The sequence below is a fragment of the Coregonus lavaretus genome (assembly GCF_964263955.1).
Source record: "Coregonus lavaretus genome assembly, chromosome: 24".
In the NCBI taxonomy this organism is placed as follows: Eukaryota; Metazoa; Chordata; class Actinopteri; order Salmoniformes; family Salmonidae; genus Coregonus; species Coregonus lavaretus.
In genome coordinates, this window is record NC_140011.1 from 3300636 (window position 1) to 3320956 (window position 20321).

The 20321-nt window shown below is 45.7% G+C and overlaps 1 protein-coding gene across 1 annotated transcript in view; it reads right to left on the reverse strand.

The window, feature by feature from the left end:
* Positions 1 to 6849: 6849 nt before the first annotated feature.
* Positions 6850 to 20321, reverse strand: part of LOC311099555 (protein crumbs homolog 2-like) — a gene marked incomplete at both ends in the record, with an annotated part of 34845 nt that continues 21373 nt past the window's right edge. Inside the window, 13 exon segments of the mRNA XM_084140254.1 lie at positions 6850 to 7071; positions 7375 to 7501; positions 9220 to 9333; positions 9626 to 10496; positions 11241 to 11406; positions 11674 to 12263; positions 12555 to 13514; positions 13701 to 13814; positions 13941 to 14111; positions 14281 to 14420; positions 14939 to 15049; positions 15051 to 15129; positions 17145 to 17840. Coding sequence (XP_083996380.1) covers positions 6850 to 7071; positions 7375 to 7501; positions 9220 to 9333; positions 9626 to 10496; positions 11241 to 11406; positions 11674 to 12263; positions 12555 to 13514; positions 13701 to 13814; positions 13941 to 14111; positions 14281 to 14420; positions 14939 to 15049; positions 15051 to 15129; positions 17145 to 17840 — 4361 coding nt within the window.

Sequence of the window (20321 nt, forward strand, 5' to 3'; positions counted from 1 at the left end):
AAGAGCACAGTCTCACGATCACTGCCTGGCTTCTGTTGATTCACTTCTTTATCCCTGGTAGTTGTACTGACTTTGATTTACTGCTAAACGTTCTGTTTAAACTAAAGGATTTCCACTCATCTGTCTGTTATTTATTTGGATTTGCAGTGTGGTCTGGTCAGTAACCACTCTTGTCCCTGAAGTCCAAGACAAGTATAACTATTCTGGGGGTAATGGCTCTTCTAAAGACCCTTTGTGAAACAGTCTAGCAATGGTCTCTTGGACCATTCTCACCCCACGCAGATCCTGTTGGCATGGATCCATATCAGAAGAGCGCAAAGACCCAGATATTCAGGTATGCTATCTACAGTATATTCTTGCGTTTATACTATACGGGTGGCATTTCCCTCGCAAATCTGAACCAATAAAATGACAGGTTTACTTAGTTCCACAAAGCTAGGCTGATGCCAAAAGCTAAGCTAGGCTAATGATACCTAACTTCAAAAGCCCTTGGTAAGTTGAAGTGACGCTTGAGCAACATGAGTGACCCATCGCCCTCCTCACTGAAATATGCTGACTCAGATTTTCCTTCAGTGTTTTTATTTACAGTTCAATAAAAACAAGGTTATGTTTGTGTAGAATCCTCTACACTGCTGTCTTTATTACATATTTTGAACGCTTTTTATGCGAAAACTTCTATGAACAGCATCAATATTTGAAACGGCCAGCGTCACTGAGGCTAGTATGTCAAAACAGTGTAAACTAATGCAGATATCGAACAACCCAGCAAAGAACTACAGTCAAATAATTTACAACGTTCACGTGTGAACGATGAAAGACAAACGTTTAGCTTTTCCTCAGTAGTTAAAATAACTAAGAAAAAAGTACAGTAGTATTTTCTCTGTTAACAGTTCATATTTGTATCACATTGCCTTTCTCTAGAGATTTGATGGAACTCATGCCTGTTATTCTTCAGTTGGTCTTGCTGAGATTTGATGTTTGCATTAAGAAACAGCGAAGTGATTCACTTTTAAGGAAACGTTTCGTACGATACAGTCAAAGTCCAAGTATGACAAAATGTTTGAGAATGTGACAAGAAGATAAAGGCAAAGTGAAATTTTGCCTTACTTTCATCGTTTCCGTTCACGTACAGTACCCTATCATTTGGTGAATGGAACAACTTTAAGCCAAACTTCAAATAAGGACAGATACATTTACTGTACTGTCACGGATTCTGCCGAGGCTGCTCCTCCTCCTTGCTCGGGCAGGCTTCGGCGTTCGGCGTCCCCGGAGTACTAGCTACTGCCGATCGATGTTTTGTTGTTTGTCTTGTTTTGTCTTGAGTAGTTACACCTGTTGTCTATTATGTTTGATTGTATAGCCTATAATTACCCTTGTCTCACGTCTGGTATTTGTGTGTTATTGTTTCGAGTCTAGTCGGTATCGGCATTGCTGTATTCCATATTACGTGTATGGTGTTTTTCCCTCCAGGTTCGGTGGTTTTGTTTTGTGCTTTACATTCAGTAAAGTAAGTCTGCTAGTATCTCTGTGTCCTGCGCTTGACTTCACTCGCCGCATACACATCGCACCTTGACAGAATAACACACCACTACCATGGAGTCAGCAGGATCAGCGGTACCAACGGGATCATTGGAGGAGCGCGTAAGCAGCCAAGACGCCATGATCCAGAGACTGGGCACCGCCATGCAGGATGTTATGAACACTTTGAGCCGAGGGGAGAGAGGAGGTTTGCCCACACCTCCTCCAACAATACCACCACCCTCAGCCATACCCATCGTTCCATCACCGGAGTCCAGTGGGATTCGGCTCTCGCTCCCGAGGGCTTATGATGGCACCGCGGCTGGGTGTCAGGGTTTCCTGCTCCAAGTAGAACTCTACCTGGCAACCATTCACCCGGCGCCCTCGGGATACGAGAGCGTTTCCGCCCTCATCTCCTGTCTGTCCGGCAAGGCACTGGAGTGGGCCAATGCCGAATGGAGGGGAATAGACGCCGCTACAGTCAGTTATGCAGAGGGGGGGAGCGTCTGTTCCACCTCAGACAGGGGAAGAGGAGCGCGCAGGATTTCGCACTGGATTTCCGGACTCTGGCGGCCAATGCGGGATGGAATGAGAGGGCCCTCATCGATCACTATAGGTGCAGCCTACGGGAGGACGTTCGCTGAGAGTTGGCCTGCAGGGACACCAACCTAAGCTTCGATCAGCTGGTGGACATGTCGATTCGTCTGGATACCCTGTTGGCTACCCGCGGACGTCCGGAGCTGGGGCCGTCCATTCCATCCCCCAGCACCTCCGAGCTGAGCCCTATGGAGCTCGGGGGTGCTGGTGCTAGAGAGAGGAGGAGAGAGACCAGGAGAGAGGCTGTCCCCTGCACCAACTGTGGCCGCAGAGGACACACTGCGGTTCGGTGCTGGGGAGGGTCTCCTAGGGATCGAGGCAGCAGGCCACGCACTGATGAGTCATTCCAGGTGAGTAAGCGCCCAACTCACCCGGAGCTCTCTGTTGTCCACATGTGTATCCAAGTTGTGTTTCCCGAGGTTTCTTCTCCCTCCCAGGATAAGGCACTAGTTGATTCAGGCGCAGCTGGGAATTTTATTGATCGCAGTTTCTGTTATAAGTTAGGGATTCCCCTCATACCAGTTGATGTGCCCTTCCCTATCCATGCCCTAGACAGCCGCCCTTTGGGGTCGGATTGATTAGGGAGGTCACAGCGCCACTTAAGATGAAGACGCAGGGGGGTCATGAGGAGATTATACAGTTGTATTTGATCGACTCTCCTGCGTTTCCCGTGGTGTTGGGGCTTCCTTGGTTAATATCTCATGACCCCAACATTTCATGGCAACAGAGGGCTCTCAGGGAATGGTCTGATCAGTGTGTCGGGCGGTGTATAGGTGTTTCCGTAGGGGCGACAACGGTGGAAAGTCCGAACCAAATGCCCGCACTGCACATTCCTCCTGAGTATACAGATTTGGCACTCGTCTTCAGTAAGAAGAGGGTGACTCAATTACCACCTCATAGACAGGGGGATTGTGCGATAGACCTCCAGGCAGGCGCTGCACTTCCGCGTAGTCATGTGTATCCTCTGTCTCAAGAGGAGACGGCGGCTAAGGAGACATACGTCACCGAATCTCTGGGACAGGGATACATACGTCCCTCCACTTCTCCTGCATCCTCGAGTTTCTTTTTTGTGAAGAAGAAGGATGTGGGTTTGCGTGTATTGATTACCGTTGTCTCAATCAGATTACCATTAAATACAGTTATCCTCTCCCTCTGATTGCGAGTATGACGGAGTCATTACACGGGGCGCAATTCTTCACAAAATTGGATCTCAGGAGCGCTTACAACCTGGTGCGCATTAGGGAGGGAGATGAATGGAAAACAGCATTTAGTACCACCTCGGGTCACTATGAGTATCTCGTCATGCCCTACGGGTTAACATTTTTACATTTACATTTTAGTCATTTAGCAGACGCTCTTATCCAGAGCGACTTACAGTTAAGTGAGTGCATACATTTTTCATACTGGCCGCCCGTGGGAAACGAACCCACAACCCTGGCGTTGCAAGCGCCATAATCTACCAACTGAGCTACAGGGGCCCATTAATGAATGGGCCCCTGTATGCTCGGGCAGGCTTCGGCGTTCGTCATCCCCGGAGTACTAGCTACTGCCGATCAATGTTTCGTTGTTTGTCTTGTTTTGTCTTGAGTAGTTACACCTGTTGTCTATTATGTTTGATTGTATAGCCTATAATTACCCTTGTCTCACGTCTGGTATTTGTGTGTTATTGTTTTGTGTCTAGTCGGTATCGGCATTGCTGTATTCCATATTACGTGTATGGTGTTTTTCCCTCCAGGTTCGGAGGTTTTGTTTCGTGCTTTACATTCAGTAAAGTAAGTCTGCTAGTATCTCTGTGTCCTGCGCTTGACTTCACTCGCCGCATACACATCGCACCTTGACATGTACAGACTCAGGGATTATCACAGATATCTACAGCACCAGTTTGTTTGAGTGTCATAAAAAAATATTCTAAATCAGAAACTTCTATCCAATTCTTTCATCAACTTATCTAGCTGCTCAGATACACGTTAAGTCTAACCAAAATTGGGTGGAAGAACTCCCTTTGTGAGGTGCTTAAAATGTCTACTTATAATCAAACACAAAATAATCAAACGACCAAAAATATACAAACTATACGTTCTCTTCACACACAAAAAGAAAAATAGCCATTCAATCTTGGGGAGGGATTTTAGAGTGCGACAGAGCGAGTTCTCATGAGGCTTAATTTATTCTCCAAAATACGTACTCTGCCATTTTTGCACCAGTTGTAGAACTGTGTAACCTTGAGTGCATAGAGATACCACAATTTCACATATTGTACCATGGAGGATAAATTAGTCTTAGGAGCAGAGTTTTGGGGGGAAGAGAACACCACTATGTCCTCACCAGGCAGTGCATCGTGGGGTATATTTTTTGTTAGCAGTGACTAAAGTTAGCTGATGTTTGTAGTGGCTGTTTAAAGAAAACCGAACCATGGATTGCAGTTTCTCTTGGCCCATACACTACTTTCACAGTGAGAAACCATCTAACATTTAGTTGGAAAATACTGAACCTCCCCTTTAAGATTGTTGCCCTACCTAGAGTAAAAATGTTTATCAAAACATGAACCAAGAAGTGTAAGGGTGGGAGTAGTGGGTGCGCCTGTTTATGTATTTCTACAAAAATAAAAGTCCATCCAGTCCATCTTCAACGCTCACTCATACAGTGGGGAAAAAAACTATTTAGTCAGCCACCAATTGTGCAAGTTCTCCCACTTAAAAAGATGAGAGAGGCCTGTAATTTTCATCATAGGTACACGTCAACTATGACAGACAAATTGAGGAAAAAAAATCCTGAAAATCACATTGTAGGATTTTTTATGAATTTATTTGCAAATTATGGTGGAAAATAAGTATTTGGTCACCTACAAACAAGCAAGATTTCTGGCTCTCACAGACCTGTAACTTCTTCTTTAAGAGGCTCCTCTGTCCTCCACTCGTCACCCATATTAATGGCACCTGTTTGAACTTGTTATCAGTATAAAAGACACCTGTCCACAACCTCAAACAGTCACACTCCAAACTCCACTATGGCCAAGACCAAAGAGCTGTCAAAGGACACCAGAAACAAAATTGTAGACCTGCACCAGGCTGGGAAGACTGAATCTGCAATAGGTAAGCAGCTTGGTTTGAAGAAATCAACTGTAGGAGCAATTATTAGGAAATGGAAGACATACAAGACCACTGATAATCTCCCTCGATCTGGGGCTCCACGCAAGATCTCACCCCGTGGGGTCAAAATGATCACAAGAACGGTGAGCAAAAATCCCAGAACCACACGGGGGGACCTAGTGAATGACCTGCAGAGAGCTGGGACCAAAGTAACAAAGCCTACCATCAGTAACACACTACGCCGCCAGGGACTCAAATCCTGCAGTGCCAGACGTGTCCCCCTGCTTAAGCCAGTACATGTCCAGGCCCGTCTGAGGTTTGCTAGAGTGCATTTGGATGATCCAGAAGAGGATTGGGAGAATGTCATATGGTCAGATGAAACCAAAATAGAACTATTTGGTAAAAACTCAACTCGTCGTGTTTGGAGGACAAAGAATGCTGAGTTGCATCCAAAGAACACCATACCTACTGTGAAGCATGGGGGTGGAAACATCATGCTTTGGGGCTGTTTTTCTGCAAAGGGACCAGGACGACTGATCCGTGTAAAGGAAAGAATGAATGGGGCCATGTATCGTGAGATTTTGAGTGAAAACCTCCTTCCATCAGCAAGGGCATTGAAGATTAAACGTGGCTGGGTCTTTCAGCATGACAATGATCCCAAACACACCACCCGGGCAACGAAGGAGTGGCTTCGTAAGAAGCATTTCAAGGTCCTGGAGTGGCCTAGCCAGTCTCCAGATCTCAACCCCATAGAAAATCTTTGGAGGGAGTTGAATGTCCGTGTTGCCCAGCGACAGCCCCAAAACATCACTGCTCTAGAGGAGATCTGCATGGAGGAATGGGCCAAAATACCAGCAACAGTGTGTGAAAACCTTGTGAAGACTTACAGAAAACGTTTGACCTGTATCATTGCCAACAAAGAGTATATAACAAAGTATTGAGAAACTTTTGTTATTGACCAAATACTTATTTTCCACCATAATTTGCAAATAAATTCATAAAAAATCCTGCAATGTGATTTTCTGGAGAAAAAAAATCTCATTTTGTCTGTCATAGTTGATGTGTACCTATGATGAAAACTACAGGCCTCTCTCATCTTTTTAAGTGTGAGAACTTGCACAATTGGTGGCTGACTAAATACTTTTTTCCCCCACTGTATAGCATATGCCAGTGTTACACTGGAGCCTCCTCTCAGTCTATGGGAGACCAATGGTTGTCCTTGGTCCTTTGACTTCCCGCCCAGTCGTTCAATGACTGGAACGCCCCCACCCCCAACCGGGATGCTACTTCAGACATCCAACTCAGTTCTTTACCAACCACCCCCCACTGCCCACCCCCACTACTCCAACCTCTACTCCCTCCCCAATATCCTCCAAACCACTCACACACGAGATCAGGCAAACAAAACACAAAAACACGGCACCACTGGGCCAGTAACATATTCATCCAGCAGGGAGCAGCAGCTCATGTCCTCTCCCACTGTATCTCCCTCCAGCCATCTAGACCGACTATAGAGTCTACTGTCTCCGTGAGTCTTGCGCACCTGCCAGCAGTGCGGTGCTCTCAGATTAGCTTTTGCAGCATTTTGTGCGACGCAGCCTAGCCAAATGTCCCGAGCACAGTTCTTGGATCAGATCTTGACTGATCAGATGAGCCGCTCCTCGGGGGGGACCTTAAGCATGCTATCCATCTCCAGGCGCGCCCCGGCCACCTCCTGAACGCTGGGGCTGTAGGCGCCCTCCGACTGGCACTTCTTGCGGTCTGTGAGCGCCATCAAGGTGAGGCCGATGACTGCCAGCAGAGCACCAAGGCACACCAGGCGGATGGCTATCACCAGCCACTGCACCCACTCTTTCTGGGACTGTTTCTGCAAGGAGGGAACAAGCAAGGAACCAAGGGAGAAATGTCAGTGATGAGTGACTGACTGTGGCTAAGTCTAAAATGACCTACTGCTAAAAATATGTTACACGTCATAATAATTTTCATGAATAAACCATTATAAATCCATACATTTGTATGAATAACTATAAATGCATTGGAAAGATAATAATACTTAGAAATGCTTAGAAGTGTTTACTAATCATTAAATAATTATTTATTGTGTATACATAGACGATTAATGCAAAATTACTTGGAAGAGGAGAAGGATGAAGAAGTCAATAGTTCTTACGCTTGTATCGCAGAATGGGCCGCTGTAGCCATGTAGGCACACACACCAGAACCTGTTGAGTCGATCGATACAGGATCCACCATTCCGACAGGGGTTAGACTCACACTCATCTATCTCCGTTTCACACCTGAGGAGGAAAACACAATAAGGACGTTTTAAAGTCTAGACAGAGCAAGCATGTAAGACATACATTGGGGTCCAAAATTATTGATAAAGAATAACAAAAATTACTGTATAAAATAAATCAAATACCTTTTGTATATTGTATGCTAAAAAAATTGGGAAATTATTTTATACTAATACAATTGCTCAGAGAATGAGATATTGTTTAACAAGTAATGCTTTTCTTCTCTCAAAAAGGTACTGTAGGGGTTAAAATTATTGACACCCGTTTCCAATTCCTTTCAATACCTCACCTTTCAAGGATAATCGCACTGAGCCTTTTTCTAAAATGTTTTATGAGATTGGAGAACACGTTGGGAGGGATCTTAGACCATTCCTCCATACATAATCTTTCCAGATCCTTGATATCCTTTGTCTGTTCTTATGGACTGCCCTCTTCAACTCAAACCACAGGTTTTCTTTCAATGGGATTCACGTCCAGAGACTAAGATGGCCATTGCAAAATGTTGATTTTGTGGTCAATTAACCATTTATTTGTGGATTTTGATGTGTGCTTGAGGTTATTGTCTTGCTGGAAGAGCCAATGTCTTTTGCTGGAAGAGCCAATGCCGTTCATCAACCTGCCGGTGCTATGGTCAGATGACATGAAAATGTGGCCTTTACTACTGTAGCCCATAGAAACGCATTGAATAACACATTCATAAATGACAAAAAAAGACAGTCAAAAATAAATAAGGTGACCTTCTAGGCAGTGTTGCAAAGAAAAAGCCTTATCACTGGCCAATAAAAAGAAAATATTAAGATGGGCAGTCTGAGATATGGCTTTTTCATTGCAACTCTGCCTAGAAGGTCAGCATCCCGGAGTTGCCTCTTCACTATTGACGTTGAGACTGGTGTTTTGCGGGTACTATTTAATGAAGCTGCCAGTTGAGGACCTGTGAGGCGTCTGTTTCTCAAACTAGACACTCTAATGTATTTGTCCTCTTGCTCAGTTGTGCACCGGGGCCTCCCACTCCTCTTTCTATTCTGCTTAGAGACAGTTTGCGCTGTTCTGTGAAGGGAGTAGTACACAGCATTTTACGAGATCTTCAGTTTCTTGGCAATTTCTCGCATGGAATAGCCTTCATGTCTCAGAACAAGAATAGACTGACGAGTTTCAGAAGAAAGTTATTTGTTTCTGGCCATTTAGAGCCTGTAATCGAACCCACAATTGCTGATGCTCCAGATACTCAATTAGTCTCAAGAAGGCCAGTTTTATTGCTTCTTTAATCAGCACAACAGTTTTCAGCTGTGCTAACATAATTGCAAAAGGGTTTTCTAATGATCAATTAGCCTTTTAAAATGATAAACTTGGATTAGCAAACACAACGTGTCATTGGAACACAGGACTGATGGTTGCTGATAATTGGCCTCTGTACGCCTATGTAGATATTCCATAAAAAATCAGCCATTTCCAGCTACAATAGCCATTTACAACATTAACAATGTCTACACTGTATTTCTGATCAATTTGATGTTATTTTAATGGACAAATATTGGCTTTCTTTTCGAAAACAAGGACATTTCTAAGTGACCCCAAACTTTTGAACGGTAGTGTATATATTCTGGTATCCATCCCTACCATACCAAGCAGTGTTTCCCAAACTGTGGTACACTGTAATGGGTGATTTGTAAACAGCTGTATTATTCTGTGCATTATTGAGAGGAGCTTTGAAAACGTACCTCTCCCCTGCAAAACCGGGCACACAGGAACAGTTGGCCCCCCAGAGCCCGTCATGGCAGATCACATTTTCACACTGAACATCCTCTTCGCACATCAGTGGTGGATAGGTCCACCTTTGGGTAATGTACATAATTACACCCTCTTCACAATGGCGACTCAAAGCCTTGAAAACTGCCCAATGTCCACAATAGGTGTTCGAGTGAAGGGTTCCTGTTCATCAAAAAGTATATAATCATGCAACTTTCCATTAGTTATGCTGTATTTGATATGATAGGTTAAGCAACTCAATTTAAAGCTTGGTATAAAACCTAAATATGTGCTATCTAAATAAAAAATTATCTGAGAATGGTCCCTGACAACTTATTGTGACACTAATTGGTTGGCATAAACAGAGAGGCTACTCACTGGCAGAGTGGGCCGGCAAAGTCATCTGTGCACTCGCAGATGTAGTTGTTCACCCCATCCACGCAGGTGCCCCCGTTCTTACAGCCGTGTTCCTCGCACTCATTCAGGTCCTCCTCGCAGGTATCACCCCCGTACCCCGGGTCGCATGCGCACTTGAAACCTGCCAACTCGTCCGTGCAGGTGCCGTAGACGCAGGGCCCGGATGCGCACTCATCTGTGTCCACCTCGCACTGCTCTCCCTCCCAGCCCGGCTCGCATACGCAGCCAAACCTGTTAAAGAGATCCTTGCACGTAGCTCCATTCCGGCAGGGGTCGAAATGGCATACGTCAGCACTCCTACAACCCGTGTGGATATCCTCGTCGCCTGTTCTGTGGAAGCGGGCAGGCTGCGGCGGGTGTTGGGCGTCCACAAATGGTAGATAGACCCCACCGACTCGCACGGCGCCCAGACAGCCCAAGAAGCTCTCGGCGATAGCAACCTCCGCCCCTTCCTCGTTGAGGAAGTGCAGGGCACTCGCCTCCTCTGGGGTGCTGCTGGCGTCGGTGATGCCATCCACGGTGATGACCCAGTGGGAAGCCTCGCTGTCCGGGTCGGCCATGGATATGTGCACTCGGTGCCAATGGCCATCGGCCACGTGGCGCACGCCGGAGAAGGTCAGCACCTCCACACTGTTGCCGACATGGATCTCAACGCGGATTGAGGAGTCCAGCAGTCCCACCAGCAGGAGCTCGGCCGCGTGGAAGGCTCGGAGCAGCACAGCCTTCTCCGAGCGGGTGCGGAGCTCCAGGTACACTTGGGTCAGCGGCAAGCCCAGGGAACCCTCTGCGCTGAACTGCACTTGGTTGTTCTCGAAAGTAGTGTTGGTCACACCTGAGGGTTAACAGACAGGTTAGACATTAGACAACAAAAAACGCACTATATATATATATATAATGTACTATTAAAGCTATCTAGTATGCATCTTGTGTGTGTGGGAATTGACTCATTCATGCAAAGACAGCTATACACTAAAATAAATAAAAATGTTTTAAAAGGTGAAAAGTAAAAGGTGAAGAAACACTAAAGCGCTTTTCAGACAGCCAGCAGAATATCGCAAAGTACACAACTTGTCCCTCTAGTCAAAGTGGCTAGTACCTTCACACACAAGGCGACAGCCCACAGTCTATGCGAAAGCCAGCAGTGATCATAGCAACAAAATAATTGTCACTATAACACCATAAGCATGCATAAAACCTTATTTACACGCAACAGAAATTGTTAATCCAAAAATGTATTACAAAACAATGATTTTTATTGTTAAACATAACTCTGTAAACTGATAGTATTAGCCTGCTAGCTAGCTAGAGTGGGCAAGTTAGCTGGTCCTGCTGTTGGAATGTTAGTGCATTCGTATCACTACGCAGGCAGTTTTTTCTACTGTGATTGGTCAACAACGACGGCACCTCTTGAAAAATAGAGCAGAATCCTATTTACTTCGCGTCGGCTGAGCGGCTTCCATGGGCACGAGCGAGCACAGCTGACCACTCCGCCTGGATAGAATTTCAGAACCCTAAACAGTTTTGCCAGTCTTGAGTGATTTCTTACAAGCTAAGAATTAGCTTAATATTTACTCACACTCATATCCGTCAGCCAGGTCCACACAATGGCCACCATTGACACATGGGTCGCTGACACACCACACACGTGTCTCGCAGGTCTTCCCGGTGAAAACAATGGGACATGAACACGCAAAGTCATTCCATGTTATAGTACAATCTCCTCCGTTCTGGCATGGCACCGCCTTTAGACCAAAACAACATTTAGTCCATTATAGCCCAGTCACAAGCCACTGATTTGTCCTCATTCGCCACTGACCATGTCTTTCAATTTTTTTATTAATCTGAATTTTGATACAGTTGACATGATTCACATTTACAGCCTACCCTTCATGTCTGTAATATTCCACTCTAATGTTGATAATCATAGGTCAGTATGCAATACTAATACGATTCAATATTATTACACCTTATTACAATAGATGTATTGATATTAGTGTAGTCAGTCCTACCTGGCAGGTGTCATCGCTAATACAGCCAGGCTCTACATTCTCAGTGTTGGCAGGGAAGTACACCTCTCCCTCTGAGTTGTTTAGTGTGCTGTTCCACGCGTCCATGTCCAGATGTACCCCGTCCAGACGCAGGTCCTGCAGGCAACCCTTGAAGTGTCCTCCCCATGCCTGCGTCTCCTTCTCCTCCCCGGGGAGACCCCCTACGTAGGCCAGGTCTCCATTGTGCACCTCCACCTCGGGCACCTTGCCTATTCCGTAGCGCAGGCCGGTGTGCTCGAAGAACACTTGTCCATACTGGACCTTGAATTGGAGCAGTTTCTTTTTGCCCGTGGTCACGACGATGGGCTCCGTCAGTGCGTGGCTTTCTGTCAGGGAACTGACCAGGACTCTCCCCATGCCGAGGTAGACATTGAAGTAGGCCTCGCGTTCTTCTCCGTCCTCCCTGGGTCGCCTCAGCTGGAAAAGCAGGCCGTCGGGTTTCAGTGAGCGCAGGAAGAAGGAGACACTGAAGTTGGCGCCGTGGAAGCTGCCGATGGCATAGGCACTGTAGCTCACAGTTTTCTCATGACTGTACGTCCAGGAGGGGAACTCTGTCAGAGTGGAGGTGGAGTTGTTATAGAAGGAAAGCAATACTATGGATGACAATCAAGCAGTCAGGTGTACCTATTTCACCTAGGGTAAATCACTAATCTAGCAGCGAAGACAAAAATATTTGACAAATAAAATTACTTTGACAAAGCCAACCACAGCCCTCAAACAAAATTGCAAGTGTAGTTCATTTGAAAACGGTCTGGTTGGACGTTTCTTTATGAATGAAGTCTTCCTCAGAAGACTTCATCAGAAGATATATTTACTTTTGGTGGAAGGTAAATGTTGCTTACCATCGGAGCAGCTGTGACCATGGAAGGGCCGGTAGCAGTCGCAGCGGTGGCTAATCCATAGGTCCACACAGCGGCCTTGACCTGTGCAGGGGTCGGGTTTGCACCACTCTGTCTTGCTACAGCCCAGCTCCATCTCGTGAGCCTGCTCCTCTGGAAGGTTCTGAGGCAAGACGGTCTTGAAGTCGATCAGCATGTCCTCCATACACCCGACAAACCCGTGGCTGCTTGCTGTGTGCTCCAGCAACTCTTCAGGGACACCCCCCACGTAGACGTGACCAAACGCCTCTGAGGGAGCGAAGTGTGGCCCATCGGGACCACCATCCTCCACCTTGCACCCTTCACTGTCACATCCTGTACCTTTCAGGTTCAGAACCAGCCCTTCCTTCTCGTTTACATACACGTCAGCATCACGCCACTCCCCGTCACTGACCAGCCCAGAGAAGGCCACCTCCAGCTCAACATCCTCTGAGAAGGCCTTGGCGCGAAGGCCTCCACCCACAATTTCCAGCAGGAGGTGGCTGTCAGCGTCGCCACGGTAGAAGAGCACCATGTCGGGCAAGGTGGTGCGGAAGCGAAGCCGGACTCCCTTCCCGTGATGGTTGTGCTCGGCATGCCTCCATCTCCTCCTCTCTTCCTCTTCCAGGATGACCTTGATGAGGACGAAGCCCGGACTAGAGAATGAGAAGGTGGTGGGGGTGGAGCAGAGCTCATCGTAGAAGCCGTGGGGGCAGAGGCAGGTTTGGCCGTGCTCTTCCTCTTCCAGCCATGGGTGGCAGGTGGCGCTGTTCTGGCACTCATGTTCCACACAGCCCAGAAGCTGGATTTTGCAGTGGTGGCCACCCCAGGGCGGCTTGGCCTCGGGGCAGTGGCAGGTATAGCTGGCCACGCCATCCTCGCACCAGGCACCATTCAAACACGGCTGGCTCTGGCACTCATCAATGTTGATTTTGCAAATTTCCCCTGCAAATGCAATGCACTATTTTAGTCAGACATTTGAAGATTGATCTACCTAGAATGGAATATACAAATCAGTCTGTGGGCCTGATAAGATGCCAGCTGTAAAAACAGCAAAAAAGAGATGATACTGTCATGCTGTAATGACATACAGAAGAATACAGAGTTTACAGAGTGTGATGAAGACCTTACCCATAAATCCTTCCGGACACAAACAGGTGTAGCCATTCACCTGGTCCTCACAAGAGCCTCCATTCTGGCAGGGCTCAGACTCACAATCATCAATGTTCACAGAACAGTTCTCTCCTGACAAGGGACAAAGAAACAACACCAACAACATAATTCTTTGTCCATGAGAAATTTTCAAAACAATAAAAAGGTAACAAACAGTGTAATAGTAAAACCTGCTCCTTTCATTGGACTGCGTCTCACCTGCGAAGCCATGCTGACACTGGCACAGGTATCCGGCAGCATCAGCGAAGCTGAACTCCCAGTCCATCTCCCAGTGGGATGTGTCGGAATGCTCGAAACACTCGCTGTCGTTCTCACATGGCTGCTCAGCACACTCATCAATGTCAATCTCACAGTTCTCCCCTTTGTAACCTAGGAGACCCAATAAAATGTAAATACACTGTAATACTCTTCACTCAAAGCCTAAACAAACTGCACAGTAATTGTTGCTATAATACTCTCCAATCATCTGACAACATTAACAGCTGTACATATTATACTCAAATGATTTATGTGGTGGGTAATGGTAAGTTGCACATACCAGGCCAGCAGAGGCAGGTGTACTCTTTGACTCCCTCCAGGCAGGTGGCGCCATGCTGACACGGGTCAGAAGCACACTCAGGGATGTCCTCCTCACAGTGGTCTCCCATGAAGCCTGTGTCCTCACAGTCACACTCATAGCTGCAGGAAAGGAAGTCTGGGTCACTCTGGGGCAGTTGCAATCGCTACATTGACATTCAACAAAGCATATACGTGGTCCTCTGTAGCTCAGCTGGTAGAGCACGGCGCTTGTAACGCCAAGGTAGTGGGTTCGATCCCCGGGACCACCCATACACAAAAAAAAAAATGTATGCACGCATGACTGTAAGTCGCTTTGGATAAAAGCGTCTGCTAAATGGCATATTATATTATTATATTATATACGCTAAATACAAATTAATGCAATACAGCCCGGTGTAGTGCTTTGTTTAAGAATGTACAGACTCTGGACTGGTGAAATGTATTCAAAATTCAGAGGAGCACTCAAGTGCATGCCAACAATTTTAGGCCTACTTGTTAACAGATGGATGATTGAGATAACACCCTGTCTCAGTGTAAGGGGCTTTAGCTCACCAAAACAGCAGTCAGGCCCTAAAGTCATTTAAGGACAGGAGTTGTGTCTGTCTGGTGGGACAATTCTAAAAGCCTTGTGCAGTTACCTGGCCACCTTGTCGTGGCAGATGGCTCCATTTAGGCAGGGCTCACTGACACACTCATCAATGTCCACCTCGCAGTCTGTGCCCTCGAACCCAGGCAGACACTCGCAGGAGACCAATGAGGTCATGGCAGGTGGCTCCATTGCGACAAGGGTTGGACTCGCACTCGTCTATCTCCACCTCACAGTTCACTGCTGTGAGAGGTGGAGAAAAAGGAGAGTATGAGTTAGAGAAAGAGTGGGAGAATGTGTGATGATGAATGAGAAACAAAGTGGGAGTGAGTGAGGAACTGTACTGTCAGGTTATATTAGGAGGGGACATACAGTGCCTAGTGAAAGTCTACACACACCTTTTTCACAGCTGTCACATATTGCTGCCTTCAAATTAAAGATACATAGAGATTAAGTTTGATTGTTCCCCCTACAGATCTACAGATAAACAGATAAAACCCTCTGTATGTTCTAGTAATGTGGCAGGAATTGGGGAATTTGCCAGGTTCAAAATGAATATGAAAGGAGCAAAGCCCAGGTAAAAGTTAGAGGAAAACCTGCCTCAGTCGTCTGAATAGTAACTCTGAGTTTCATTTTTCAGTGGGACAATTACACAGATTTCAATGCCAAAGACACACCAGAATGGCTTTCCAAGAGGTGTTAAGTGTTCCTGAGGGGTTCAGTCTCAGTCCTGACTTAAATCTGCTAGAAAGTCAGTGACAAGGTTTGAATATTGCTGTCTGTCAATTATTCCCAACCACATATACTGAGCTTGAGCAATTTTGACAAAAACAATGGATGTATGTCGCCCTAAGAGTTGTGCAGAGTTGGTAGAATATTATTCAAAATGATTTATAGCTGTAATTGCTGCCAAAGGTGCTTCCATCAAGTATTAACTCTGGGGTGTGAAGACATATGCAATCAAGACATCTTTGTTTTTAATTTTTATTAATTTAGAAAAATGTATACTTTTTCTTTCACTTTGAAGATGTGTAGCAGGTTGTGTAGATCTATAGGATTTTTTAAAATTGTAATCCCTTCTTAGATTAAATTTTAAGGCAACAAAATGTGACAACTGGGCAAGGGGTGTGTAAACTTTCACTAGGCACTGCATCTTCTACAGACTTTAAAGCATTTAAATCCCAGCACTTCACCACTGTATCTCATCTATATACACCCCCCCCCCCCCCATAAAAAAAAGGGTGCTTGTCCCACTGGCTATCCTAAATTGAATTCACCAATTTGTAAGTCGCTCTGGATAAGAGTGTCTGCTAAATGACCTAAATGTAAATATGGAGCCAATGTTTGTCAATAGCTCATCTCTGCTCTTATGATAATACTGAAAGAAAGTATAGTGGACAGTAAATACAAGAGTAGCCATTTTGTACTCTATCTGGTGTTTGTTTCTCTAACTAAAAATAGGCAGTAGCATGGAGTCTGCTTGTGGATGCCTCTAGATAGCACAGATGATAATGTAAAGATGCCTCAGTTCGCCATCTTAACCCTTTCCTTGAAAATCTCCATCGGCAATGATATGCTGACAAAGGAATGCATTACTGCTGACCTTTCCCACCCCATTAGAGATAAGGATGAAGCACCTAGACAGACCAGGCCTGCTGAGAAAATAAAGGAGAGTAAGAAAATAAGTATACAAGAGGTGGAGTGTTTTCTCTCACACAGCGGGAGACCTATCCACAGGGGCCAAACTGAAGACAAGACTAGAGACCAGTATCGAACATCTTAGTCACTGCACTTACACTTAAACCAAACTTACACTTAAAGGTACAGTTAGTAAGATGACATCATCAACAACAGGACAATATCAACATCATTATTCAACTCTGCCAAGACTCATTGGCTCTGCACAATTTGTACCATTCTTTGTGGCACACCCACATTGATTAATATGAGATCGTCCTGTTGTGTATGATGATGTCATCTTGCTTAGTGCACCTTTAATGTGAACAAGTTATGGCTTGGTGAATGAAGTACTATGAGATACCTGAATCTTGCTGATACATTTTGTCAAGAAACATTAACAAGCAAGGCATAAGATCTCCCTCCACACTGGAGGAAGTGTTAGATGAGAGACAGTGAGTTGTGGATGGTGTAGGGTTGCGAATATGGTGGAAGAATTACACTTCATTCCGGACTAACTGAGTACAAACACATCATTGTGTGGGCAGAGGTGTGAATTATGAAAAGGCGGAACAGCGTACCTGTGAACCCTACGAGGCACTCACATTCGTACTGGTCCTTCTCGTTGATGCAGGTTCCGTTATTCTCGCAGGGCCGCGAGGCGCACTCATTGATATCAATCTCGCAGTTGTAGCCCTGGAAGCCTGGTACACAGAAACAGTGAAACTTAGCCAAGCCATCCATGCAGATAGCTCCGTTCTGGCAAGGGTGTGATGCACACTCGTCCACGTCCTCTTCACAATGCTTCCCTTCGAACCCCGGCGCACAGTGGCACTCGAATCCATCCTGTAACAGTATACAAGTCCCGTTGTTCAGACACGGCTCGTCGATGCAGTCGGTCACTTGCTCTTGGCAGTCCTCTCCTCCGTAGCTGGGCGAACATCGGCAGAAGTAGCCGTTGACCTGGTCGATGCACTCTGTATGGGGCTCAGAGCAAGGGTTGCTATGGCACTCATCCACTTCCTCAGTGCAGTTGTCACCGGTGAATCCTTTGGGGCAGACGCAGTGGTATTTGGACGTGCCAGGGGTGCTGGTGCAGTCTGAGCAGGCGGCGAAAAAGCAGGCATCATACAGTTCGTCGCAGTCTTTGCCCATGTAGCGGAACTCGTCGCGAGGGGGGCAGAGGCACGTGTAGTCGTCTATGGTGTCCACACATGTGGCACCATTCTGGCAGGGCCCAGACAAGCACTTGTTGCTGGTTGCCGTGCAGAATATCCCTGAGGAGAAGAATAGGAGATGGTTATTGTTGTGCAAAATTATGGACAGTTCTGGATGGCAGCAATGTTTGACTGAAACATTATACAGTATAATAATACCCTAATGCAGTTGAGATGCCATAACAAGTCATCACCACTTTTATTTATTATATGTCACATTTAGTGTGTTCACACACTAAATGTGAGAGCCGTTTACATTTTTGGAGGGATAAGTTGGTTGTCATTTATTGTGATGGTCTGTTACAATATTGTTATGACATCTTGATATGGGGGTGACGCCAGTACACTTCTGAATGTCTCTCATATATCCACACTGTGCTAGCACAATGTTGTTTATTGAGTGCCACTCTAACCCGATTCAGAACCAGCTTTGGTCCAGATTTGTAGGCCATTTGGTTCTGACACAAAAACATTGGCAATAATAATAATAATAATTATTATATATATATATATATATATATATATATTTCTTTATATATAAACAGTGGCCTTCATTTACTTCTACAGTATTGGACTCATACCCATGGGGCTGAAATGAAATGATGATGTTACTCCAGAATAGCTACTAGAAAATGTATCCAACCGCTGCCTCACATTTGAGATTATGAAATGGGCTTTAAAAAAGAGAGCAGCCCAGTGGGGCTTTGGCTGATCTGAAATAAACAACTGTAAAAGTCAGCAATATCTGGGTGGATCTGAGCCGAATCACAAATAGAATATGCTTTACATTTACATTTTAGCAGACGCTCTTATCCAGAGCGACTTACAGAAGCAATTAGAGTTAAGTGCCTTGCTCAAGGGCACATCGGCAGATTTGTCAACTATTCAGCACAGGGATTCGAACCAGAGACCTTTCGGTTACTGGCCCAACTCTCTTAACCGTTAGGCTACCTGCCGCCCTATGGGTACATTCAAAATGTCCGCCGGTCCACACATCACAGACCCATCGACTTGAATGGGGACACACCTGTTCTAGTGATTCTATTTCTATGGTGATCAGTGCCCTTTATCCCAGCACAGGAAGTGCATCACTATGCTCACTACTACACACATTGGGCTCGATTCAATCCGCATTGCGGAAGTTCAGCGCCACAGTGCGACTGAAATCCAAAGGCAATGTTCCCGCGGAGACTGCATTCACAATAAACACTGCATATGTCGGCTCAATCAGAAATTACGTTTACATTTAAATTGCTTTACAGCCCTGAACTCTGAGACACGGACCGAATCCAGGCCTGTGTTGGCCAAGTGGAATGATGCCCTCTGAGAGAGAGAGAGAGAGAGAGAGAGAGAGAGAGAGAGAGAGAGAGAGAGAGAGAGAGAGAGAGAGAGAGAGAGAGAGAGAGAGAGAGAGAGAGAGAGAGAGAGAGAGAGAGAGAGAGAGAGAGAGAGAGAGAGAGAGAGGAGAGAGAGAGAGAGAAGAGAGAGAGAGAGAGAGAGAGAGAGAGAGAGAGAGAGAGAGAGAGAGAGAGAGAGAGAGAGAGAGAGAGAGAGAGAGAGAGAGAGAGAGAGAGAGAGAGAGAGAGAGAGAGAGAGAGAGAGAGAGAGAGAGAGAGAGAGAGAGAGAGAGAGAGAGAGAGAGAGAGAGAGAGAGAGAGAGAGAGAGAGAGAGAGAGAGAGAGAGAGAGGAGAGAGAGAGAGAGAGAGAGAGAGAGAGAGAGAGAGAGAGAGAGAGAGAGAGAGAGAGAGAGAGAGAGAGAGAGAGAGAGAGAGAGAGAGAGAGAGAGAGAGAGAGAGAGAGAGAGAGAGAGAGAGAGAGAGACTTTCCAAATCATGTCCAATCACTTGAATTTACCACAGGTTGTAGAAACATCTCAAGGATGATCAATGGAAACAAGATGCACCTGAGCTCAATTTCGAGTCTCATAGCAAAAGGTCTGAATACTTACAGTTGAAGCCGGAAGTTTACATACACTTTAGCCAAATACATTTAAACTCCGTTTTTCACAATTCCAGACATTTAATCCTAGTAAACATTCCCTGTCTTAGGTCAGAAAGGATCACCACTTTATTTTTAGAATGTGAAATGTCAGAATAATAGTAGAGAGAATGATTTATTTCAGCTTTTATTTATTTCATCACATTCCCAGTGGGTCAGAAGTTTACATACACTCAATTAGTATTTGGTAGCATTGCCTTTAAATTGTTTAACTTGGGTCAAACGTTTCGGGTAGCCTTCCACATGCTTCCCACAATAAGTTGGGTGAATTTTGGCCCATTCCTCCTGACAGAGCTGGTGTAACTGAGTCAAGTTTGTAGGCCTCCTTGCTCGCGCACGCCTTTTCAGTTCTGCCCACACATTTTCTATAGGATTGAGGTCAGGGCTTTGTGATGGCCACTCCAATACTTTGACTTTGTTGTCCTTAAGCCATTTTGCCACAACTTTGGAAGTATGCTTGGGGTCATTGTCCATTTGGAAGACCCATTTGCAACCAAGCTTTAACTTCCTGACTGATGTCTTGAGATGTTGCTTCAATATAT